General features: G+C 47.2%; 1 protein-coding gene across 3 annotated transcripts in view; it reads right to left on the bottom strand.

The window, feature by feature from the left end:
* stard13b (StAR-related lipid transfer (START) domain containing 13b) overlaps nucleotides 1–27,101 on the bottom strand; it is a 636,160-nt gene that overhangs the window by 167,651 nt on the left and 441,408 nt on the right. Inside the window, exon 1 of one of the 3 annotated variants that reach the window (XM_038817805.1) lies at nucleotides 3,209–3,550. The exons of the other annotated variants lie outside the window; for them this stretch is intronic. Within the exon in view, the coding sequence (XP_038673733.1) occupies nucleotides 3,209–3,371 (163 nt within the window). The 5' untranslated portion in view covers nucleotides 3,372–3,550. Of the gene's footprint in view, nucleotides 1–3,208; nucleotides 3,551–27,101 lie in introns of those variants that run through there. 3 annotated transcript variants of the gene reach the window in all.

Raw genomic sequence — 27,101 nt, 5'->3', positions numbered from 1 at the left:
CGGAATGTGGCGACTAGGGGATTTTCACAGTAACTTCATTGCAGTGTTAATGTAAGCTTACTTGTGACACTAATGAAGATTATTACTGCCATTGTAGGATTTTGCTCACATCAGTAAGGTAAAACCCAGGGCATGTTATGATGATCTGAAACGTATGCCAGCAAGGGTTGTGGAAGCAGATTCAATTAGAAGTTTCATAAAACAGAACCAGAAGCAGGCCATTCAGCCCATTGAGTCTGCTCCATCAATTCAGTGAGACCATGACTGATCGGACATGATAATCCTCAACTCTACTTTCCCACCTTATCCCTATAATCCTAGATTCCCTTACTGATTAAAAGTCTGTCCATGTCAGGAAAGGAAACTGCATAAATACAACAAAATGAAAATGTTTGCAGAGCTATAGGTAAGAGCTGGAATTGATTTGTTAGCTCTTTCAAAGAGCCAGCACAGACAATGGGCCAAATGACTTCTTCTGCAGAAAGGATGTGAATTTTCTGACATTGAGGTTCCCCACGAGGAGAATACATCGAACATCCATACATATGGAAATTTAAGGACACCCTATGCACAATTCTCCAATTAAGAACCAATTGTTTGAAAATTATGCACAGCGCACAAGAATTTCCAATCAATAGTGACAGTAGGAGATGCTCCCCATTGGAAATACCAAATCAGGAAATTGTCGCCTTTTCACTAAACTATACGAAGAATGATAGGTAGTTAGTAATTTATTTTTACACAGCATATCAAATTACTAATAGTGTATAGAATCAGGAAAAAGACATTTAGCAAATAAGGAACATTTATCAGATTCTCATCCAGGACATGGTTCAGACTGGAGATAAGGTGTATGTGGAAATAGTCAACTGGTTGCACTTGAGTTATATTTGTTCACGGCAAAATGCAAAACATTCCTCGTACTTTGGAGAACAAATTCAACATAAATCAATGCTATTCGTCAACTGGTTGCATCTTGAGCTATACTTGTTCACGGCAAAATGCAAAACAGTCCTAATGTACTTTGGAATCAATGCTATTCCCCATCTGCTTAAATACTACACTCAATTGTGTCTCAATTAAATACAAATAATCTGTATATATTTGTACACAGATTACTGTTATTTGGAACAGAGCAAATGGAACTGAAATTAACCCAATCATCATGTTATTTCAATTCAGAAAATCTGTCAGAACTGATTTCAAGTCTCTACAAGTGTCAATGGTGGCTAAGGAAGTGTGGCTTTCCCTAACATAAATGCCTAAATTAACAATCGCCTGATAAAGTGGCATCAGCTGTAGAAAACTCTTCACCTTGGGTGTGTGTGTGCGTGCAAAGTCTCCTTATTGTCTAATCTATGTTGACACCAATTGGGCTCACACAGCAGTAATTGCAAAGTCAACAAGATACTTTACACTTGCCAGTGTAAAAAAAAAATAATTTTAGGTAAAAAAAGACAAATATTCAGTCAAAGTAGCACACCAATGTTTTGTAGCTGTTTGTGAAGAACTTTGTCCTTGGACATTCTAAAACAGGCCCAATGACATAAAACAGGTGCTTTTCAGAGGGACATTACATGAAAGAGTACTTAACCAAGATCAGGCAGACAAGGCAACTTTTGTTTTAATTGGCCATGAACTTGAGTAGGGAAAGTGCAACTAATATTCTGAAGCTGATGATGATGGTAAAAACAATTCAGGGGATCCCTGCCAAAACTGATGTGTTCGGAATGTTCTGGAGATAAGCATGCACGTACACTCCACAGCCTGTGCTTTCCCTGTAATGTTAAGATTTCTCTGATGCCGATCAAATGCATCTCCCGATATACGATCTCCGATATACTGATGTGATTTTGCTTTGTGAACGCAGTCCCACAGATTAAGTCATACCATTGAAATTTCTGATAAATTTGAGTAACTAACTTTCCACTTCTCAGGACCAGGGAAATAATTCTAGGAATACATTTTGTTTGAGAATGAGATTTCAAAGCTTCCCCATCAACCATCAAAACAGCAGCATTATTTTAATGGATGTTTGCAAAGACATTTAACATGAGGTGACTGATGATGCCTGTGGTAATAAGGATCCAGTGTTTAAATTTTGTTTCTATTTACATTCTGCTAAAATTGGAATTGTACAAGTTCACACTGCAGTATACGGCAACAGAAACTTTCAAGAGGAGAAGGAGAGGGTGGTGGCATAAAACATCCCCCAAAAAGAGTGACATGCTCTTTTGAAAAGATCTTACATCAATTAAAAAGGAGCACGGGTTGGCAAGATGTCCAAACGTTTCACAAAATAAGTTTTATTTAAATTAAAATAAAGCACATAGATCATTAGGGTTGAATGACAAAATGAAATGGATGATTACACAGATGAGACTGGCTGGAATGCTCACTGAACAGTCAATTTCCTTGCAATGTCAATGAGAATGCCGAAAATTGTTGGTATGAGCGCTGCAGTAAAAGATTAAACCCTGTTGCTAAGCAATCCAGCTCAAAGGTACACAACTGATGACTCACAACTAGTTAATGTTCTATTTTGAAAGAACTTCAGTTAATGAAGGACTCTAATTATTTAGATACTTTATTCAAAAAGGGGCAGTACCTTCATGAAACTATTTTTGTTTGGGCAGTGAGGATACAGGACAGCAGTGTATTATTTTTGTCACAATGATGTTGTATTCAAGGGATATCTGGGCGTTTTAAGAATACTTAGTTACTGAGTTGTCAATTTCAAGCTCACAAAATAAGAGTTGCCAAACAAGTGCTTTACATTTCAAAACAAACAACTTTCTTAAACTGATCATATCAAGGAGCACTGAAAGGTAAAGGATGAGATTTTAAACAATTCCAGTTTAGACTTGTACAAAATATCACAGTACATTTGCTTTCACAAGTGGCTGCATCACTATCAGGAATACATCTGCTTGCTTACCAATTCACACCTGTTACAGTATAAGGTGAATTTGCCTCTGCAAAATTATAGCTATTGCAATACAACAAATTAATTTCTTACTATGGCACTAGGTGGAAAACAACACATCTGTTGAAGATTTTAAAAATTAAGGTATTTCTTACAGATTTTATATCACCTGAAATATTTGCCTCTTTAAAAAAATCTTGAGCAACATTAATTTTTTTTAAATAGTTGGCTGTCTATATTTAAGATCTGACTACTGAGTTATATTTGATATAGTAGACCTACCGTGCTGAAGTTTAGTCAGCAGCTGCTGCCTTGCAATCATCCTACTCATCCTGTATGGTGACCGTCGTTGTGACTGATCCAGCCTCAGGTATATATCCTGGCCCTGAGGTGACAGGGAACTCAGATAGACACGACTTGAGCTTGGTGATAAAGGTAACTCCATGAATATATCTGCAACAGCACTGACCAGAGTCCAAGCTCTCCTGACCTCACAAGTGACAGGGTAATCAGGCTGAACCAGTGGTGAAGAGAACCGACAATGCACACTGCTGAACTGTGAAACTTTGAAGCAGACTTTAGAAAAGGGGAGTAGCCACAAGTCAGAATTCCAACTCAGATGTCACATGACTGGGAGGAACCAGTGAACTGAGTGGATGAGAAAGCAGCATGTGATAGCAAATTGAAATCATTGTGTTTGTAGGTGTTTGTCATCAGAAATTAAACTACCAATTATATACCTTAGTAGTGGCTAAGTACTTAGAAACTGTATAGAGATTTGAGAGCATTCTGATTGGATTAGGCCATCCCAAGAAAAGTTTTAATATTGCAAAAAAATGCTTCATTAAGTATAGCACAAAGGCACGAATTGAAGGACTTTGCTTCAATCTTAAATCGGTACACAACCCACCTTCACTTATTATATATTTGCTATTTGGTGTGTGAGAAATTCATTTTGTAGAATTCTATAAAATATTTTAACATTTGTACAGCTCTATTTTTAGGGGGTGCAGAGGGAATGTTATTTTCAAACAGTAATACTTTGTCGCAGCTTGATAGCACAATAATAGACAGACAAATGGAGTATCATATTTCGTGTTACTCACACATAACTAAAGGAAGAATAATTTGGGGCACCCAGCATAAAGATGAATAATACATGCAGGAATTCATATAATAATGACATTCTTTCAGCAAACCTCCAGCTTGTTTATTGGATCTCACCTACTAGGGGAATGCGTGAGTGTACTTAATCACAATCAGCATAGTGCTGGAGGGTTAAAGCAGTGATAGGTAACAACAGGCCTGCAAAGGAATTCAGGCTGGCTCATTTTATATTTTCTCTTAGGCATCTCCACACCCATCTATTTTGACAAAACAAGGTCTGCGAATGACTGACCGCAGGGAAATAAGTGGCAAAATAAGCCACGTCAGAGCTCCTACCGCAGAAGAAAGAATTTACCCTCCTCCCAGACTCTAATTTTCTTTTTTTCCCCCTCTTTAATTGGATTGGAGGATTAGATGAGGAACAGATGTTTGTTATTTTTGATGTGGAGATGCCGGCGTTGGACTGGGGTGAGCACAGTAAGAAGTCTTACAACACCAGGTTAAAGTCCAACAGGTTTGTTTCAAACACGAGCTTTCGGAGCACGGCTCCTTCTTCAGGTGAATCAAAGTTTGAAACAAACCTGTTGGACTTTAACCTGGTGTTGTAAGACTTCTTACTGTTATTTTTGAGGCACTGAGCTACTGAAAAATGTACATAGAAAATACATGTCTTTGTTTACATCTTTGTTTACTTTTTTTCCCATCAACAGAATGCATGTTCAGTCTCCACCCACGATCATCACTAAACCTCAAGGCTTGCCTCAAACACCCAGTTTTCTCAAGATAAAATGAAACCTTTAAACATCTTCCTGTGTATTTTTCAGTGTAATGTGGAAAAAACATGGGCTAAAAAAAAATAGGCATCTTTTTGCTATCGTGCTGGAGTTTTTTGAAGCTGTAAAAGAGACGGTCGACGAGGGTATGCTGGTGATATGTTGCACATGGACTTCCAAAAGGCAGTTGATAAAGTGCTGCACAACAGACTTGTGATACCATTTTGGCAATAATTACCATGGTGTGCAGCATGAAAACAATTGTAAATATGTTGTTCAAATCATTTATGATAATATTCTGATTAATATATTATTTATGAGGGCAGTAGGGTGGCCTAGTGGTTAGCACAGCTGCCTCACGGCGCTGAGGTCCCAGGTTCAATCCTGGCTCTGGGTCACTGTCCGTGTGTTTGCACATTCTCCCCGTGTTTGCGTGGGTTTCTCCCCCACAACGCAAAGATGTGCAGGTAGATGGATTGGCCACGCTAAAATTGCCCCCTAATTGGAAAAAATGAATTGGACACTCTAAATTTAAAACAATATATATTATTTATATTGTTTATGGAAAGATTAATTATCAGTGGCTATGCAAGTGGTCTTTTCCACCAACAAGATTTTGTCATCTCAGTCCAAAAAGACAGCTTTGCTACCAAATAATTGAGCAATGTCATATATGAATTTCAGTGCTGGTGCGATGCCAGGTACATAGGCCATACTTCTGAACAACTGACTTATCAGATCGATCAGCACGTTCCTTTGGTTGTTTGTAATCGGAAGATTACAGACCATAACCTGCCAGCCCTTGCTTGCAAAACCCTAAATGTGATTTCTAAATTGAGCAGCAACTGCTAAAGAATCTTCAGTGCGTTAATAGCTACACCAACGCCCAATTTAAGATAGTCAGTTGAGCGCATAATCTGGCTCATTTATGCTTGCAACATATGCATGGATCTCATTGTCTGCAAAAAAAGTAATATGTTCAAGCCCAATGAGCTTTATAAATTACCCAGAGGCTTGGAGTGCTCCCTGTATGGTAGCATCTCAGCCAATCAGAGTTAACTTGCCAACTTCAGTAACCTTTGCTCCGGTAGTGATTGTTTAAATTTGACATTCTTGCAATTGTCCTGATGAGTGCAAAACGGAAGCCTCAGCAACATATCACTCTTTTCAGTACTGGTCAAGGTCTGTATTACAGAGCGACTAGAGGTACTCCCAGGATTTTGATCCAGCTACAATGTAGGAGCAGTGCTATAGTTGCAAATCAGGATGGTGAATATCTTGGATGGAAACTTAGAGGTGGTGGTGGTGGTGTTCCTTGATGGTGGGCAGCTGCTACCCTTGTTTCCTGGATATCCAACAACGGTTGATGGCCTGGAAGGTGCTGTCAAAGGAGCTTTGGCAAGTTACTGCCTTGAATCTTGTAGATGATTTCACTCCGCTGCCACTTAAAACTGGTGATGGTGGTAAATGTGATGCCAATCAAATGGGTTGTTTTGTACTGGATGATGCTGAGCTTCTCAGGGTGATGGTGTAACTGTATCCATTCAAGCAAGTGGAGACTATTCCATCACAATCCTAATTTGTGCCTTGGAAATGGCGGACAGGCTTTCGGGAATCAGGAGATGTTACTTGCTGCAGAATTCCCAGCCATGGATGTGCACTTGTAGCCACATTATTTATATGGCTGATCCAGTTAATCTTAGTTTTAGCTAACAAAATAATCAAATCCCTACAGTGCAGAAGGGGGCTATTCAATCAATTGAGTCTGCACCAACCCTCTGAAAGAGCACCCTATCTAGGCCCACGCCCCACCCTATCCTTGTAACTCAGTAATCCATCTAACCTTTTGGGCACTAAGGGACAATCTGAACTTGGCCAATCCACCTAACCTGCACATTTTTGGACTGTGGGAAGAAATCAGAGCACCTGGAGGAAACCAATGCAGACAGGGGGAGAATGTACAAACTCCATGCAGTCACCCAAATCTAGAATTGAACCTGGATTCCGGGTGCTGTGAGACAGCAGTGCTAATCACAGTGCAATCGTGCTGGAGTTTTTTGAAGATGTAACAGAGATGTTTGACGAGAGTGTGTTGTTGATATGCTGCACGTGGACTTCCAATAGACTTGTGAGAAAAGTTATCACTCATGGAATAAAAGGAACAGTAACAATGATACAAAATTGACTGGGTAATAGGAAACAGTGAATAATGGTTAATGGATATTTCTCGGGCTAGAGGAAGGTTTGTAGTGGAGTTCCCCAAGGATTGATTGGTATTGAGCCCTTCGCTTTTCCTGATATATATTAATGATCTCAATCTTGGTGTGCAGGGCCCAATTTCAAAGTTTGCGGATGTTACAAAACTTGTAAACTGTGAGGAGGACAGTGTAGAATTTCAAAAGTTCATAGACAAATTGATGGAGTGGGTAGATAGGTGGCAGATGAAATTCAATGCAGAGAAGTGTGAGGTAATTAATTTTGGGAGGAGGAACATGTAGAGACAATATAAAATAAGGGGTACAACTCTGAAGGGTGTTCAGGAGCAGAGGGACTTGGGGTAAATGTGCAGTTATAAAGATAGATTGGAGAAGTTGGGATTGTTCTCCTTGGAGAACAGAAGGATCAAAGGAAATTTGATAGAGGTGTTCAAAATCATGAGGGTGTTAGACAAGAGTAGACAGGGAGGAGAATAGCAGTAAGTTATAATGCTTATTTGGAGAGCTGCAGCAGACATGATGGGGTGAATTCCGGGAGGGATTCAGATTTTTGGGACATTGGAACCGAATCTGGAAGAGATGGGACCATTACAAATCGGACGGTCTACACCTGGGCAGGACTGGAACCAATGTTCTTGAGGGGGGGGGGGGGGGGGGGGGGGGGGGGGGGGTTGTTTGCTAGTGCTGTTGGGGAGGGTTTAAATGAATATGGCAGGGGGATGGGAACCAATGCAGGATGTCAGAGGGTAGTAAAGAGGGGACAGAAACAAAAGCTAGTAAGGAGAAACGTGGAAGGCAGAGAAACAGACTGAACTGCCGAGTATGGCAGGGGTGGGTGGGAACCAGAGCAGTAGGTCAGCGGGAGAAATAACTGAGGGAGAGCTACAGACTAAGGCCAGTAAGATTAAGCGGAAAAGCAGGCAGGGAGTGGTTGGCCAAAGCAGCGGGGCAGGTGTGCTGAAGTGCATTAGTTTCAATGAGAGGGGTATTTCAGGTAAGACAGATGAATTTAGAGGTTGGATTATTATGTGGAATTATAATATTATTGTCATTACAGAAACTTGGATGAAAGAGGGACAGGATTGGAAACTAAACATTCCAGGATTTAGATGCTTCAGGCAGGATAGAGGGGGATGCAAAAGGGATGGGGGAGTTGCATTATTGGTTAAGGAGAATATCATTGTGCTGATGCTGAGGGAGGACACCTTTGAGGGTTCAGGCAGTGAGGTAATTTGGGTAGAGCTCAGGAATAGGAAGGGTGCTGTCACAATGTTGGCGGTTTACTACAGACCTCCTAACAGCCAGCGGGAGATAGAGGAGCAGATATGCAGACAGATCTTGGAAAGATGCATAAACAATAGGGTTGTCGTGGTGTGTGATTTTAACTTTCCATATATTGGCTGTGGGACACTTACTGCTAGAAGCATGAATGGAGCAGAATTTGTAAGGAGCGTCTAGGAGGGTTTCTTGAAACAATTTGTAAATAGCCCAACTCGGGAAGGGGTCGTATTAGACCTGGTGCTGGGAAATGAGCCCGGCCAGGTGATCGAAGTTTCAGTAGATAATGTCGGAAACAGTGATCGTAATTCTTAAGTTTTAAGATGATTATGGAAAAGGACAAGAGTGATACTCAGGTGAAGGTTAATTACAACAGCATTAGAAAGGACCTGGAAGTGTTGACTGGGTGAAGCTGTTTGAGGGAAAATCAACATCCGGCATGTGGGAGGCTTTCAAAGGTCAGTTGATTAGAATTCAGGACTGGCATGTACCTGTGAGGACGAAAGATAAGGGTGGCAAGTGTAGGGAACCCTGGGTAACGAGGGATATTATGAATCTGGTCAAAAAGAACAAGGAAGCATGCGTAAGGTCTAAAAGGCTTAGGACAGATGAAGCCTTTAAAGAATATACAGCAAGTAGGAAGGAACTTAAGGTAGGAGTTAGGAAAGCTAACAGGAGTCATGAAATGTCATTGGCAAACAGGATTAAGGAAATTCCTAAGGCATTTTATACATATATAAAGAGCAAGAGGGTAGCCAGAGAAAGGGTTGGTCCATTCAAGGATATTGGAGGGAATCTATGTATGGAACCAGAGGAAATGGGAGAGATACTAAATGAACACTTTGCCTCACTATTCACCAAAGAGAAGGACTTGGTGGATGAGGAGTATAGGGTAGAGTGTGTAGATGTTCTGAGTCATGTTGATATTAATAAACAGGAGGTGTTGGGCATCTTAAAAAGCATTCACCAGGTCCTGATGGGATCTACCCCAGAATACTGTGGGAAGGGAGGAAATTGCTGGGGCTTTGACAGTAATCTTTGTATCCTCATTGGCTACAGGTGAAGTTCTAGAGGACTGGCAAGTAGCCAATGTTGTTCCATTGTTTAAGAAAGCCAGCAGGGATAATCCTGGAAATTTTAGGTCGGTGAGCCTTACGTCAGTGGCAGGGAAACTATTGGAAAAGATTCTTAGAGATAGGATTTACTCACATTTGGAAACAAATTGACTTATTAGTGATGGACAGCATGACTTTATGAAGGGGAGGTCATGCCTCACTAATTTGATCGAGTTTTTCGAGGAAGTGACAAAGATGATAGATGAGGGAAAGGCAGTAGATGTTGTATACATGGACTTCAGTAAAGCCTTTGACAAGGTACTACATGGTAGACTGGTACAAAAGGTGAAGTCACATGGGATCAGAGGAGAGCTGGCAAGTTGGATTCAGAACTGGTTTGGGCACAGAAGGCAGAGGTTAGCAGTAGAAGGGTGTTTTTCTGAATGGAAGGCTGTGACGAGCGGTGTTCCACAGGGATCAGTTCTGGGGCCTTTTTTGTTAGTGGTGTATATAAATGATTTGGAAGAAAATATAGCTGGTCTGATTAGTAAGTTCGCAGATGACACAAAAATTGGTGGAATTGCGGATAGTGAAGAGTATTGTGAGAGGATACAACAGGTTGGAGTCTTGGGCGGAGAAATGGCAGATGGAGTTTAATCCGGACAAGTGTGAGGTAATGCACTTTGGAAGGTCCAATGCATGAAGGAATTACACAATAAATAGTAGAACTCTTGCGAGTACTGATAGGCAGAGAGATCTGGACGTGCATGTCCACCGATCACTGAGAGTGGCAACGCATGTGGATAAGGTGGTCAAGAAGGCATATGGCATGCTGGCCTTCATGGGTCGGGACATTGAATATAAAAATTGGCAAGTCATGTTGTAGCTGTATGGGACCTTAGTTAGGCCTCATTTGGAATATTATGTACAATTCTGGTCTGGTCTGGTCGCCACATCACCAGAAGGATGTGGATGCTTTGGAGAGGGTACAGAAGCAGTTTACTAGGATGTTGCCTTGTATGGAGGGCATTAGCTACGAGGAGAGGTTAGATAAACTCGGTCTGTTCTCACAGGAATGACGGCAGTTGAGAGGCGACCTAAAAAAGGTCTACAAGATTATGAGTGGCATGGACAGAATGGATAGTCAGGAGCTCTTTCCTAGGGTAGGAGAGTCAAGTACTAGGGGACATAGGTGTTTAAAGTGTGTGGGGAAAAGTTTAGAACAGATGTGCGAGGCAAGTATTTTTGACAGAACATAGAACATAGGACGATACAGCACAGTACAGGCCCTTCGGCCCACGATGTTGCACCGACATGGGAAGTCAAAAACTAAAGGCCATCTAACCTACACTATGCCATTATCATCCATATGCTTATCCAATAAACTTTTAAATGCCCTCAATGTTGCAGGTAGGGCATTCCACGGCCTCACCACTCTTTGCGTACAAAACCTACCTCTGACGTCTGTCCTATATCTATTACCCCTCAATTTAAGGCTATGTCCCCTCGTGCTAGCCACCTCCATCCACGGGAGAAGGCTCTCACTGTCCACCCTATCTAACCCTCTGATCATTTTGTATGCCTCTAGTAAGTCACCTCTTAACCTTCTTCTCTCTAACGAAAACAACCTCAAATCCATCAGCCTTTCCTCATAAGATTTTCCCTCCATACCAGGCAACACGTGGCTACAGGGATGGTGCAGGAGGGAGGGAGGGTTTTGGTTTCCTGGATAATTGGGGCTCATTCTGGGGTAGGTGGGACCTCTACAAACAGGATGGTCTTCACCTGAACCAGAGGGGTACCAATATCCTGGGGGGGAGATTTGCTAGTGCTCTTCGGGGGGGTTTAAACTAATTCAGCAGGGGGATGGGAACCTAAATTGTAGTCCCAGTGTACAGGATGTTGAGAGTAGTGAGGTCAGGGATAGGGTTAAAAGTTCGAAAGAGGGCACCGGCAAGCAGGACGCTGGTTTGAAGTGTGTCTACTTCAACGCCAGGAGCATCCGGAATAAGGTGGGTGAGCTTGCAGCATGGGTTGGTACCTGGGATCTCGATGTTGTGGCGATTTCGGAGACATGGGTAGAGCAGGGACAGGAATGGTTGTTGCAGGTTCCAGGATTTAGATGTTTCTGTAAGAACAGAGAAGATGGTAAAAGAGGGGGGGGGGTGTGGCATTGTTAATCAAGGAAAGTATTACGGCGGTAGAAAGGACGCTCGAGGACTCGCCTACTGAGGTAGTATGGGCCGAGGTTAGGAACAGGAGAGGAGAGGTCACCTTGTTGGGAGTTGTCTATAGACCTCCGAATAGTTCCAGAGATGTAGAGGAAAGGATTGCAAAGATGATTCTCGACAGGAGCGAGAGTAACAGGGTAGTTGTTATGGGGGACTTTAACTTTCCAAATATTGACTGGAAATACTATAGTTCGAGTACTATAGATGGGTCAGTTTTTGTACAGTGTGTGCAGGAGGGTTTTCTGACACAGTATGTAGATAGGCCAACAAGGGGCGAGGCCACATTGGATTTGGTACTGGGTAATGAACCCGGCCAGGTGTTAGATTTAGATGTAGGTGAGCACTTTGGTGATAGTGATCACAACTCGGTTATGTTTACTTTAGCAATGGGCAGGGATAGGTATATACCGCAAGGCAAGAATTATAGCTGGGGGAAAGGCAATTATGATGCTATTCGGCAAGATTTAGGATGTATAGGATGGGGAAGGAAACTGCAGGGGATGGGTACAATCGAAATGTGGAGCTTTTTCAAGGAACAGCTACTGCATGTCCTTGATAAGTATGTACCTGTCAGGCAAGGAGGAAGTTGTCGAGCAAGGGAACCGTGGTTTACTAAGGAAGTTGAAGCACTTGTCAAGAGGAAGAAGAAGGCTTATGTTAGGATGAGACATGAAGGCTCAGTTAGGGCACTTGAGAGTTACAAGTTAGCCAGGAAGGACCTAAAGGGAGAGTTAAGAAGAGCGAGGAGAGGACACGAAAAGTCGTTGGCGGATAGGATCAAGGAAAACCCTAAGGCTTTCTATAGGTATATCAGGAACAAAAGAATGACTCGAGTAAGATTAGGGCCAATCAAGGATAGTAGTGGAAAGTTGTGTGTGGAATCAGAGGAGATAGGGGAAGCGTTAAATGGATATTTTTCGTCAGTGTTTACACTGGAGAAAGACAATGTTGTCGAGGAGAACACTCAGGTTCAGTCGACCAGGCTAGATGGAATTGAGGTTCAAAAGGAGGAGGTGTTAGCAATTTTGGAAAATGTCAAAATAGATAAGTCCCCTGGGCCAGATGGGATTTATCCTAGGATTCTCTGGGAAGCCAGGGAGGAGATTGCAGAGCCTTTGTCCTTGATCTTTATGTCGTCTTTGTCGACAGGAATAGTGCCGGAAGACTGGAGGATAGCAAATGTTGTCCCCTTGTTCAAGAAGGGGAGTAGAGACAACCCTGGTAATTATAGACCTGTGAGCCTTACTTCGGTTGTGGGTAAAATGTTGGAAAAGGTTATAAGAGATAGGGTTTATAATCATCTTGAAAAGAACAAGTTGATTAGCGATAGTCAACACGGTTTTGTGAAGGGTAGGTCATGCCTCACAAACCTTATTGAGTTTTTTGAGAAGGTGACCAAACAGGTGGATCAGGGTAAAGCTGTTGATGTGGTGTATATGGATTTCAGTAAGGCGTTTGATAAGGTTCCCCACGGTAGGCTATTGCAGAAAATAAGGAAGTATGGGATTTAAGGTGATTTAGCGGTTTGGATCAGTAATTGGCTAGCTGAAAGAAGACAGAGGGTGGTGGTTGATGGCAAATGTTCATCCTGGAGTTCAGTTACTAGTGGTGTACCGCAAGGATCTGTTTTGGGGCCACTGCTGTTTGTCATTTTTATAAATGACCTGGAAGAGGGTGTAGAAGGATGGGTTAGTAAATTTGCAGATGACACGAAGGTCGGTGGACTTGTGGATAGTGCTGAAGGATGTTATAGGATACAGAGGGACATAGATAAGCTGCAGAGCTGGGCTGAGAGGTGGCAGATGGAGTTTAATGTGGAAAAGTGTGAGGTGGTTCACTTTGGAAGGAGTAACAGGAATGCACAGTACTGAGCTAATGGCAAGATTCTTGGTAGTGTAGATGAACAGAGAGATCTCGGCATCCAGGTACATAAATCCCTGAAATTTGCCACCCAGGTTAATAGGGCTGTTAAGAAGGCATATGGTGTGCTAGCCTTTATCAGCAGGGGGATTGAGTTTCGGAGCCACAAGGTCATGCTGCAGCTGTACATAACTCTGGTGCGGCCGCACCTGGAGTACTGCGTGCAGTTCTGGTCACCACATTATAGGAAGGATGTGAAAGCTTTGGAAAGGGTTCAGAGGAGATTTACTAGGATGTTGCCTGGTATGGAGGGAAGGTCTTACGAGGAAAGGCTCAGGGACTTGAGGTTGTTTTCGTTAGAGAGGAGAAGGCTGAGAGGTGACTTAATAGAGACATATAAGATAGTCAGAGGGTTAGATAGGGTGGACAGTGAGAGTCTTTTTCCTCGGATGGTGATGACCAACACGAGGGGACATAGCTTTAAATTGAGGGGTGATAGATATAGGACAGATGTCAGTTTCTTTACTCAGAGAGTAGTAGGGGTGTGGAACGCCCTGCCTGCAACAGTAGTAGACTCGCCAACTTTAAGGGCATTTAAGTGGTCACTGGATAGACATATGGATGAAAATGGAATAGTGATAGTGTAGGTCAGATAGGCTTCAGATGGTTTCACAGGTCGGCGCAACATCGAGGGCCGAAGGGCCCGTACTGCGCTGTAGTGTTCTATGTTCTATGTTCTACATCCTGGTAAATCTCCTCTGCACCCGTTCCAAAGCTTCCACGTCCTTCCTATAATGAGGCGACCAGAACTGTACGCAATACTCCAAATGCGGCCGTACCAGAGTTTTGTACAGCTGCAACATGACCTCATGGCTCCAGAACTCAATCCCTCTACCAATAAAGGCCAACACACCATAGGCCTTCTTCACAACCCTATCAACCTGCGTGGCAACTTTCAGGGATCTATGTACATGGACACCGAGATCCCTCTGCTCATCCACACTGCTAAGAATTTTACTATTAGCCAAATATTCCGCATTCCTGTTATTCTTTCCAAAGTGAATCACCTCACACTTCTCTACATTAAACTCCATTTGCCACCTCTCAGCCCAGGTCTGCAGCTTATCTATGTCCCTCTGTAACCTGCAACATCCTTCCACACTGTCTACAACTCCACCGACTTTAGTGTCGTCTGCAAATTTACTCACCCAACCTTCTGTGCCCTCCTCTAGGTCATTTATAAAAATGACAAACAGCAACGGCCCCAGAACAGATCCTTGTGGTACGCCACTCGTAACTGAACTCCATTCTGAACATTTGCCATCAACCACCACCCTCTGTCTTCTTTCAACTAGCCAATTTCTGATCCACATCTCTAAATCGCCCTCAATCCCCAGCCTCCGTATTTTCTGCAATAGACGACCGTGGGGAACCTTATCAAACGCTTTACTGAAATCCATATACACCACATCAACTGCTCTACCCTCGTCTACCTGTTCAGTCACCTTCTCAAAGAACGCGATAAGGTTTGTGAGGCATGACCTACCCTTCACAAAACCATGCTGACTATCCCTAATCATATTATTCCTATCTAGATGATTATAAATCGTATCTCTTATAATCCTCTCCAAGACTTTACCCACAACAGACGTGAGGCTCACCGGCCTATAGTTACCGGGGTTATCTCCCCTTCTTGAACAAAGGGACCACATTTGCTATCCTCCAGTCCTCTGGCACTATTCCTGTAGCCAATGATGACATAAAAATCAAAGCCAAAGGCTCAGCAATCTCTTCCCTGGCTTCCCAGAGAATCCTAGGATAAATCCCATCAGGCCCCAGGGACTTATCTATTTTCACCTTGTCCAGAATTGCCAACACTTCTTCCCTATGCACCTCAATGCCATCTATTCTAATAGCCTGGGTCTCAGCATTCTCCTCCACAACATTATCTTTTTCCTGAGTGAATACTGACGAAAAGTATTCATTTAGTATCTCGCTTATCTCCTCAGCCTCCACACACAACTTCCCACCACTGTCCTTGACTGGCCCGACTCTTACACTAGTCATTCTTTTATTCCTGACATACCTATAGAAAGCTTTTGGGTTTTCCTTGATCCTACCTGCCAAAGACCTCTCATGTCCCCTCCTTGCTCGTCTTAGCTCTCTCTTTAGATCCTTCCTCGCTTCCTTGTAACTATCAAGCGCCCCAACTGAAACTTCACGCCTCATCTTCACATAGGCCTCCTTCTTCCTCTTAACAAGAGATTCCACTACTTTGGTAAACCACGGTGGTAAATATATCGAACGCGCTGCCTGGGGAGGTGGTGGGAGCAGGTACGATAGTGACATTTAAGGGACATCCAGACAGATGTATGAATAGAGTGGGAATGGAAGGATACGGACTCTGTAAGTGCAGACTGTTTTAGTTTAGACAGGTACCATGGTCGGCGTAGGCTTGGAGGGCGGAAGGGCCTGTTCCTGTGCTGTACTGTTCTTTGTTCTTTGAAAGGCCTCCTTCTACACTGTAGTGGTTCTGTGATTAGTCCAGGCCCCTGCATCAGTTCAGTGACATGATCAATATGCTTCCAGATACTTCAGTGGAGCTGAGCACTTGCGTTTCATCGCCGAGAGACAGCTGAAGCCAAGTGTTGACGGCGAAAGGAGCGGGTGGCGACCAGGCACCACATCCACCCGCTCTCACAATCACCATTTGCCCCGCCTGTGACAAACACTGGATTGCACACTGGAATCCTCAACCACCTGAGAATTCAATTTTTGTTTCATCTCGACTCTAAGGGACTGCTCAAGAAGAATATTTATACCTTGAAAGTGTCAGGAGCACGTAAAATGCCATACCTCAGCCTATTATTTGTGGATCCTTTAATAAGCAGCGAGATTCTGTTTGAAGGATTTGGTTATTTAAGTCAAGATGTTAAAAATTTCAGTGATAAGCTGCAGATGTGATTGATACCATATTAAAGTAGGGGCATTGATGTACCATCAATTGGACTCAAGACACAATTAGGATCCGAACTGTGGCTTTAATCAGTTAGTTGTTAGCCCAGTGATCGACTACAGAGTAAGGCCGACCGCCGGGAACTCTGGGTACTTGTACCCCACCTCGGAGGCGGGATCTACTTGCCTCTCGACCAATTGGTAAGCAGTCACATGACTAGTCCCAGCCAATCGGACGCGAGGCACATGACCAGCCAGAGCCAATGGGAAACCCATGCTCTGCACCAATGGCAGTGCTCACATTCATACCATCACATTCACCCCTTGTGGAGAAAGAAGGTGGGGGGGGGGGGTGTAAGTGGAAGAGAGAGATGGGGGGTCCGAGGACTGGTGGTATGAGCAGCAAAAATTGAGAAAGGTGGGCTGCCCACTGGCTCGTGGCAAAAAAAACCAATACTACTACTACTTAAGGTGCAACAGAATAACAACTAAGTCCAAAATGTCCCATGGCCGCATCAGATGGACACGATCAGCCTGTCGGGTGCCCGTGGTGTTCTAGAGGACCGTCGCAGTGGAGCCGGTGACGTCGGGCCGATGGTCGTCCTTGCCTCCGGGAGCGTCTGTCGTAGATGTGTCTCCGTACCCCGGGCCGGTGGTGGAGACGCTGTAATCGGGGGAGAGGGGGCATGTGTGCTGGGTCGTGGGGGCGTGGGGGGAATTGGGGTTGGGGGGGGGGGTGTTTATGTAGGGGGAGAAGGCCGCACGCCGGCAGGTGCCAGGTCCCGAAGCAAGACCGTATCCTGCCGACCGTCGGGATACCCCACGTACGCATACTGCGGGTTGGCGTGGAGTAATTGGACTCGCTCAACCAACGGGTCGGACTTGTGCACCCGCACATGCTTCCAGAGCAAGATGGGCCCGGGGGTGGCCAGCCAGGTCGGGAGAGGGGACCCCGAGGACGACTTCCTGGGGAAAACAAGAAGACGTTCATGAGGTGTTTGATTAGTAGTAGTACAGAGGAGAGACCGGATTGAATGCAGGGCATCGGGGATGACTTCTTGCCAACGGGGAATGGGGAGATCTCTGGACTGTAGGGCCAGCAGGATGGTCTTCCAAATGGTGCCATTCTCCCGCTCGACCTGACCATTACCCCGGGGGTTATAACTGGTCGTCCTGCTAGAGGCCATGCCCCTGCTGAGCAGGAACTGACGCAGTTCGTCACTCATAAAGGAGGACCCCCGGTCGCTGTGGATGTACGCGGGGTAACCGAACAGGGAGAAGATGGATAGGAGGACCTTTATGACGGTTGTTGTGGTCATGTCGGGACAGGGAATGGCGAAAGGGAAGCGGGAGTATTCGTCGATAACACTCAAGAAATATGTGTTACGGTTGTTGGAGGGGAGGGGACCCTTGAAGTCTATACTGAGACGTTCAAAGGGGCGGGATGCCTTGATCAGATGCGCTCGTTCGGGGCGGTAGAAGTGCGGTTTGCACTCGGCGCAGACGTGGCAGTCCCTGGTGACGGTTCTGACTTCCTCAACGGAGTAGGGCAGGTTGTGGGTCTTAATAAAATGGTAAAAACGGGTGACCCCTGGATGGCAGAGGTCCGTGTGGAGGGAGCGGAGGTGGTCGATCTGCGCGCTGGCGCAGGTACCGCGGGATAGGGCATCGGAAGGCTCGTTGAGCTTCCCAGGATGATACAGGATATCGTAGTTGTACGTGGACAACTCGATCCGTCACCGCAAGATCTTGTCGTTCTTGATCTTGCCCCTCTGTGCATTGTCGAACATGAAAGCTACTGACCGTTGGTCTGTGAGGAGGGTAAACCTCCTGATGGTCAGATAGTGCCTCCAATGTCGCAGCTTCGACTATGGCCTGTGCCTCCTTTTCCACCGAGGAATGGCGGATTTCGGAAGCGTGGAGGGTTCGTGAAAAGAAGGCCACGGGTCTGCCCGCTTGGTTCAGGGTGGCCGCCAGAGCTACGTCAGACGCGTCGCTCTCGACCTGGAATGGGAGGGACTCGTCGATAGCATCCATCATGGCCTTTGCGATATCCGCTTTGATGCGGCTAAAGGCCTGGCGGGCCTCCATCGACAGGAGAAAGGAGGTGGACTGGATGAGGGGGCGGGCTTTGTCGGCGTAGTTGGGGGCCCACTGGGCATAATATGAGAAGAAGCCCAGGCAGTGTTTGAGGGATTTGAGGGAGTTGGGGAGGGGGAGTTCCATCAGGGGGCGCATGCGTTCGGGATCGGGGCCTATCACTCCGTTACACACTACGTAGCCAAGGATGGCTAGACGGTCGGTGCTAAACACGCACTTATCCTTATTGTAAGTTAAATTAAGGAGTTTTGCGGTTCGGAGGAATTTTTGGAGGTTGATGTCGTGGTCCTGGCTGGTCGTGGCCGCAGATGGTGACGTTAACGAGATACGGGAAGGTGGCCTGTAAACCGTGCTTGTCGACCATTCAGTCCATCTGCCGCTGGAACACCGAGACTCCATTTGTGACACCGAATGGAACCCTGAGGAAGTGGTAGAGGCACCCATCTGCCTCAAACGTGGTGTACATTCGGTCACTCGCGCGGATGGGGAGCTGGTGGTAGGCGGACTTAAGGTCCACCATGGAGAAGACTTTGTATTTCGCGATCCTGTTAACCAGGTCAGAAATACGGGGGAGAGGATACGCGTCCAGCTGCGTAAACCTGTTGATGTCTGACTGTAGTCGATGACCATCCGGTTTTTCTCCCCAGTCCGAACTACCAGCACTTGGGCTCGCCAAGGACTGTTGCTGGCCTCGATAACTCCTTCCTTAAGGAGCCTCTGGACCTCGGACCCGATGAAAGTCCGGTCCTGGGCACTGTATCGTCTGCTCCTAGTGGCGATAGGTTTACAATCTGGGGTGAGATTAGCAAACAAGGAAGGGGAGTCCACTTTGAGGGACGCGAGGCTGCAAACAGTAAGAGGGGGAATAGGGCCGCCGAATTGAAAGGTCAAGCTCTGCAGGTTGCACTGGAAATCCAGGCCCAAGAGTGCCGGAGTGCATAGACGGGGGAGGATGAGGGGTTTGAAGTTTTTGAAGTCCCTCCCCTGGACCGTGAGGTCCGCTATGCAGCACCCGGTGATTTGGATGGAGTGCGAACCCGAGGCCAATTCAATCTTATGCTTAACTGGATGGATGGGGAGCGCGCAGCGTCTTACAGTGTCGGGATGGACGAAACTTTCCGTGCTCCCGGAGTCCAGCAGGCATCTCGTCTTGTGTCCGTTGAGCTGGACCGTTGTCGTAGTCTTGGCGAGCGTGCGTGGTCGCGACTGGTCGAGTTTGATGGAAACAAGTCGTAGTGAGAGTTCCAGGTCATCCTCAGTGGCAGAGTAATCGCTTGCCGGGCCTTCCGTGTTGGCCGAAGATGACGGCGCCCAGGACCCGCACGTGGAGTCGGGGACCCAAGATGGCGGCGCCCAGGACCCGCACGTGGAGCCGGGGCCCTAAGATGGCGGCGCCCATAGCCCGCACATGGCGTACGGGGCCCAAGATGGTGGCGCCTGTGGGAACCTCGTGGCAGCTGGGGCAGTGTCAGTGGCGTCTGCGGCCCAGTCGGGGCAGCTGGGAGCGAGGGTCGGGAGGACCGTGGGGCCGTTGCAGGGGCCGGGAGGCGGGCCGGAGAGGTTGGTGCGCAGCGCTGGGCCCTAAGGGAGCCCGGGAGGCGATCCGCGGTCACTGTGCGGAACAGCGGCGACCGACTTGGTCTGGCAGACTACCGCGTAGTGGCCCTTCTTCCCGCAGCTCTTGTACAGAGCGGAGCAGGCCGGGCAGCGCGGGCGGGGGTGCTTGGAGAGACCACGAAAATAGCAACAGGGCCCCGCTAGTTTGTCGGAGCGACCCGCAGCGCAGGCTTGGGGGGGGGGGGGGGGGGGGGGGGGGGTCGGGGTCCACAGAGGACGGGGGTGGCGCGTGCCATGAAGTCCAGAGCGTTGCTGCGCGGCCTGGGGCGTAAGCGCGGGCGTCGTGCCTCAGCTAGGCTGAGGGTGTTCTTCTCCAGCAATCGTTGGCGGATAGAAGGGGACTGCATGCCAGCAACATAAGCGTCTCTGATTAGAAGTTCCATGTACTCAGTCGCCGAAACTTGGAGACACGCGCACGTTCTCCCTAGAGCTGCGAGGGCCTGGTAAAACTCGTCGAGTGACTCACCAGGGAACTGTTGTCTAGCCGTCCGGAGAAAGTGTCCTTTGAGAATCTCCATGGCCGCATCATAATCGCTTTCGTCCTCAATCATTGAGTACATCGCTGTGCCCACGCATGAGTGGAGGATGTGGAGTTTCTGCTCCTTGGTGGGCGTGCCGGCTGCAGTCGTCAGGTAACTATTAAAACACGCCTGCCAGTGTTTAAAAATTGCAGACGCATTTGAAGCATGCGGGCTGGTACGGAGGCAGTCAGGCTTGATGCATAGCTCCATTCCAAAATTCTAGCTGATTAAATTGATGTACCATCAATTGGACTCAAGACACGATTAGGATCCAAACTGAGGCTTTAATCAGCTAGTTGTTAGCCCGGTGGTCGACTACAGAGTAAGGCCGACCACCGGGAACTCTGGGTACTTATACCCCACCTCGGAGGCGGGGTCTACTTGCCTCTCGACCAATTGGTGAGCAGTCACATGACTAGTCCCAGCCAATCGGATGAGAGGCACATGACCAGCCAGAGCCAATGGGAAACCCATGCTCTGCACCAATGGCAGTGCTCACATTCATACCACCACAGGCATGCATGCAAGCATTCAAAGGCTCTGAGGCAGCAAGCAACATGTAACATTTGGCGCGATTCTCCGGCCTTATTACACTCTTGCTCAAGTGCCAGGCACCAAGCAGTCTGTGATGCAACCGGCCCACTCCAACAGGCAAAATCGGGATCGCATCGTTGTGTGGTGAGAAACCAATTATCACCACTTAAGCCCCATTTCCATACAATTAACGAGAGCCACCCCATATCCAACAGCCGCCTGTCATTCAGTAGCCTCCCCAGCAGGTCCTCACACAGGCGCTGATTAGTACTCCTTTTGAAAAACGTGAACCTGGCGGAAGGGCTTCTGTGGGGAGCCGAGGAGGTGAGTAGCCATCTTTGCTGACAGGCAATGAGCTCGGATTGCTGGGCTTGGCACCCCAGTGCTCGGGGGCGTGGGGGGGGGGGGCGCGGCCCTCAGCTGGGAGTGGGGGACCCTCCACAGGGGTGGGCTGCCATAGGTGGGTGGGGGAGTGCACCAGGGTGAAACTGAGGGGCAACTGCTCAGTGCACCATCATGCCAATTCCTGGATAGTGTCTGCCCGTCTGCCCCAACGACCACCCGTAACCCCCACTGTCTGCAGAGGCCTCTGGCTGCGCGGCTGAAGGCTATTGCTAATAGGGAATTAGCAATCGTAGTTAAGTGAGCACTTCACAGATGCCAAGTGGATTTCCATGGGTGGGCGGTCCATATAGCATGGGAGCATGCATCCCAGTCACATCTTGATACTTGGACGCTGTGCCTGAACACTACAGGAGGCAACACTACACAAGCAACAGCCAACACCCAAGCACCCAGGAGATGGGACATAGCTCTGGGACCATGTCCACGGCCGGAGGGTGGGTGAGCGACACGGGGAGGGAGGGATGCCTGATGATATGGGCAAAAGGTCCGGAAGTCAGCCCGCATTGCTGAAAGGAAGTGACAGACGCATCATAATGATTGTGCGAAAAGGTGTTTAATGTGTTGTACAAACCCCACTCCTGATGGTGCCCCCCCACAACAAACCCCTGGTGCCCTCAGTGATCCTCAACATGCTTTGCCCTGCTAGCTCTACTACTAAGTCTAGGTGTTTCCCCAGGATGCACATCTGAGGTGGAGGCTGCCAGCTGCCTTCCTCGATCCAGGGCTTTTGTTGCCCCTGGCAGGCGTCGTCTGGGGCCAGAGGGCCCTGGCTCACTTGCCGGCTGCCCTGCCCTGTGTGCTGACCCCGAGATGCAGCCTCATCAGATGGGTGGATACGGGGCAGCTGGTGGCCACCGTCGTCACTCCATGGGACGGGCCTGGATTGGCACTCAGCACCCCCCTCCCAGTCAGTGCCCATGGGGCCCTAGGGTTCACCTTGCGACAGAGCGGCAGCTGATTCAAACCCCGGTCCCCACGCATCAACTGGCTCTGCCACCCATGGCATTTCCCCATGGTCCGCACCATAGTGTCGACGCCCTCAGTCATGCTCCTCAGTGACTGGGACATACTCTGCAGTGCCTTGGCAATGCCCACCTGCGACTGGGACAAGCTCTGCAGCGCCTCAGCCATGTCCATCTGAGAGTGGGACATGTCCCTCAGAACCTCATCAAAGTCAGCCTGGTACTGGGTGGGACATTTTGTCGAGACCCTTTGTGTTTTGTTTGTGTTTGTGCGACATCTTGGACTTCTCCACTCGTGGTGCCGGCGTTGTGCACCAGGGTTTCCACTGTGGTCGCCTTGGTGCCATTCATTGCTGGCGCCATCTCCTGCGCCCCTAGCCTCTGGGACTCCTCAAAATGGCTGGAGTGATGCTGGTATCTCTCTCTGAAGGTCCTGGTTGGTCCCTATCATCTCCTTCAGCTCCGGGTAATTATGTACCACAAGCCCAGCATAAGGCTGGGACCCAGCTAGGTCCTGGGATCCAGCAGCCCTTCGACCTCTGTCTCACCTAGGGGTTCCTGCCTCCACCTGATGTGCATCATCAGCGGTGTGGAGCTCACCAGATTGTGCTCCCAAATCCAGTCCACTAACATATCCCACCGAGGTGTGTGTATCTGCGGTGGTGCAGGGTGGGGATGACAGCTGTGCCGCGACTGTAACATTTGCATTCTCAGAGCTCCCCTCCGAGGTGTTCTCCTCAGAATCAGGAAAGGGTGCTACTTGGGATGTGCCAGTGCCGTTGGCTGAAGGACCTGCGGGAGAATGAACATGTGGTCAGTGGGAAGGATGGGTTAGTCAGTAAGGCAATAACAACTCACGTTAGACAGCTCCTTTGGGTGGAGCATGTAGAGTTGGGGGGTGGATGCTGCTTTGTGTGTGAGTTTAGGGAGAGGGGGTCGTTGGTGTTTACTCACTCGTGATGCCCGGTGTAGGTCGTTTACCTTTATCCAGCACTGAAGGCCAGTCCTCCTGGTCACATTCCTCGATCTCACAACTGCCGCCGGCTCATCCCAGGCAGCATTGCTGCCTTTTGGCTGACTCTCCTGGACGCTCGGAGGAACAGGACACGCCTCCACGGCATCTGGCAGCCTCCCCAGGTCAGCATCCCCGAATCGAGGGACCGGTCTCTTCAGTACCATTGTTACGAGTTGGCTGAGCCAGTGCAGCTTATGTGCTGTTCGACCTTGTTAGTGGGGGGCTAGCGGGCATGGTCCTGGCGAATCAGCTGGCGAGCCTTCGCTTGCAACAAGATGCCCGTGAGGCTCGTTAAGTGGACCAATTAACATTGAATTGCATTGCCAGCCGCAATTCCCGCACTTCGAAATTATTATGGAGAATTGCGCCCACGGTGTGTGGAACACATACATAGTATGCCTAAATGTGTATCAGAGGCACTTGTGGTAAGATTTAACTTGGTGATTTCATCAAGTCTAATGATTTCTTCTGAATTGGATGCTACCCCCTCTGAGTTATGCAGACTATCCTAATATGTTGTGTCACCTCCTGCCAGGTATTCGATCTGATTCGATTTGAAAGAGTGTCCTGGAATGCAAAACAGTGCCACCTTTTATGTTACCCACTTCTTTCAACTGTTACCTATGTAAACCTAGACACTGTCTTCACTACCATTCTTTGATTATAATGGTCAGACATAGACACGGTACAAAAACTTCTCCATCACATCGACTGCAATAAGGATAATTCTCCACAGAATCAGAAAACTGCCTGTTATTGGCGAATTATCTGTTGGAAGCTCAACATCACTAGATAACATGGGCCAACCTGGGAACATTCAGTATATTGGCTCGACTTTATTTTGAGTTTCAAACTCTCTCCGCAAGACCTGCCACAATCCCTGAACATCATCAAAATGTATCTTATGTTTATGAGTTACATTATTCTAGCTGTCTATGACACCTCCTTCAATAGAAAAAAAAGTGAAATCTGGAGGCTTGATTCTGTATTTTTGTTTTATCCATGTGCTAGTAATTGGCTGTATGTAACACTTACATACATTCTTCACTCTCCTGTAGGCATTTTCAAAGTGGAGGTCGCGGCCCGCGAGTGGGTCGCGGGCTAGTGTTGGGAGGGTCGCGGAGCCGTTCATTGCGGCGTCCCTGATCACGTGAATCCATGCGCGAATTCATAAGGCACCGAACGAGAAGCGTCACCTCCTCCTGACGTCAGCATGCTGACGCAGGAGAAGATTTCTTTTTAAATTTAATGTTATCTTCCTGCCTGAAGTGAGGCAGAGGGCAGGTCATGCGGCCCGAATGCTGACATCATGCGATTTGTGAGTGATTGCGATGCCTCCATTTTGTCAGCAGCAAACAAGTAAAATTTAAAATGGATCGTTTTGTTATAAGGAAGAGGGCTAGGGACAGAAACAGGCCAGGATCTCACAACTAAACCTGCTGGAGAATCCACAGCAGACAAAGCAGTGGTGGTATGAGCTGTTCAGGAGGGTCCACAACAGCACAAAGCAGTGCTGGTGTGAGCTGTTCAGGAGGGTCCATAACACTACAAAGCTGGTGTGAGCTGTTGAAGAGGGCCCACAACATGACAAAGCAGTGCTGGTGTGAACTGTTCAGGAAGGTCCACAACACTACAAAGCAGTGCTGGTGTGAGCTCCAGAGCCTCTGGTGATCAGCCCATTAAGAAGAAACTGAAATCAGGCATAAAGCATTATAAAGACGATTTTTTAAGGTATGGATTTATTAATTGTGCCAATGTGGGCCGGTGTGGGTCGCGAATGTTGGCCGGAGTGGGTCGTGAAGGTTGGTGGGCGTGGGTCGCATAGGTCGGCCGGCGTGGGTCGCGAAGGTTGGTAAATGTGGGTCCCTGGAACAAAAGTTTGAAAAACACTGCTCTACTGGAACTTTTAACAATCGCTGCAATTATGATAATCTTCCTTTAGCACAAAATACTACATCGTTGTACATTTTTCTGAATATTAAACCAGTACAGTCTCACCTCAATGTCAATAGTACAGGTTAAAGGCAGAAATTTATTTGACGCACCCATGAAGCACAGATCTAAGTACTTTTAGGGAAAAAAGTTGAGAAACTGCTATGTGTTATAATTCATATTAGTAACAGGGCCATTGGCGTTTTGGGTTATTTGTGCTTCATTTGGTGGGGAAAAAACTTGAGCTAAATGTGAGAGCTAAGCAACTGGAAAGTTGTTTATTAACTAGTTTGCTCACAGATTGTGAAATGTTTGAGTTCATCTTGCTGATTCAAACATTGTTAAATATCAGCATGTACTGCCCTTCTCTTAGCCTTGTAAAGCACAGAATCGTACAATGATACTCTACTGCAGCGATCACTCACTAACGAGTATGTATGCCCACCTAAGAAACTCTGTATTACTGGTCATGGGTTCTGTGGGTCCTTGCATGGCCAATGAGCCTGATTCTAGAGCTGCATCTTCGACTGCTTGGGAGGTGTTTCCCGGAGGTGGGAATTGATGAACTCCCTCATGAGGCGTTGCGAGGTGAATCATGCACACAATGGGCGTGATCATTTTTTGGCAAATCTGCATATTAGAACGAGGCAGTAAGCTTCATTCTAATGTGCAGAATCCCGAAGTACCCGAGGCTTTGGGATTCAACCTCATCACCTCAGAGACCTTGATGCCCACAAACGGGGACCAGACGGAATGGCACTCTTTATAATAATTTCTAAAATAATAATCTTTTTATTAGTGTCTTTCTAATATAAGTAAGTTTACATTAACACTGCAATGAGGATAGTGTAAAATCGAGTCGCCACACTATGGTGCCTGTTCAGTACCCAGGGGATAAGAGGTTCCCAGCTGCATGCCCTATGAGCAAGGTGGTGCCCTGGCACTGCTGGTATCACTTGGGTATCCTGGCAGTGCCAGCCTGGCATTAACAAGATGACAAGCTGGTACTGCCAACTGGCATGGGCACTGCCAGGGTGACAGATTGGCACTACCAAGGTGCCCCTTATTCAAAGCGGGCACGTTGAATAGTCACTGGTTTCTCAGCACTGCGAGTGCCGGGAAACAAATGGCTAATCATGCTCTCCAGGAGACTTTGTTCCCTTTTGAGAAGATAGCACCCTATAAGTGTCCCTATCGAGACCAAATAGTGTGCGATTCGCACTTCCTTTGGGGGCGCTATTTGGTAAGCGGGTCGGGACATACAAATGGTCTATCACTCGGCCGCGCAATTGAGAATAATTCCTGGCCCAGCGGGCGTTCTAACTGCTTGGGTCAAAATTTGCACCAATGAGCCTGACAGCTGGAGCTATTTTTAAGCGCTCCATTTACAACACACTCACTGCAGCCACGAAGATGGCTCACAGGAGACCTGCTCCCCGAGTTCGGGAGCCCGAGGTGGATTCACAGCTCCATGCCAGTGTGGAGCTGGGACATCTTCTTCCCCAGGGTGGGCTACAGACTCAAGCCCAGCCTCTAAACTGCACCTAGGAGGTCAAGGCAGAGGCAGTCAGCGCTGCCAGCCTCACCAGGAGACAGCTGGTGATCCTGAGGGGT

This window comes from Scyliorhinus canicula, chromosome 14, assembly GCF_902713615.1.
Source record: "Scyliorhinus canicula chromosome 14, sScyCan1.1, whole genome shotgun sequence".
Lineage (NCBI taxonomy): Eukaryota > Metazoa > Chordata > Chondrichthyes > Carcharhiniformes > Scyliorhinidae > Scyliorhinus > Scyliorhinus canicula.
The sequence above is the reverse complement of the archived record's forward strand: the minus strand, read 5'-3'. Positions and strand labels throughout refer to the sequence as shown.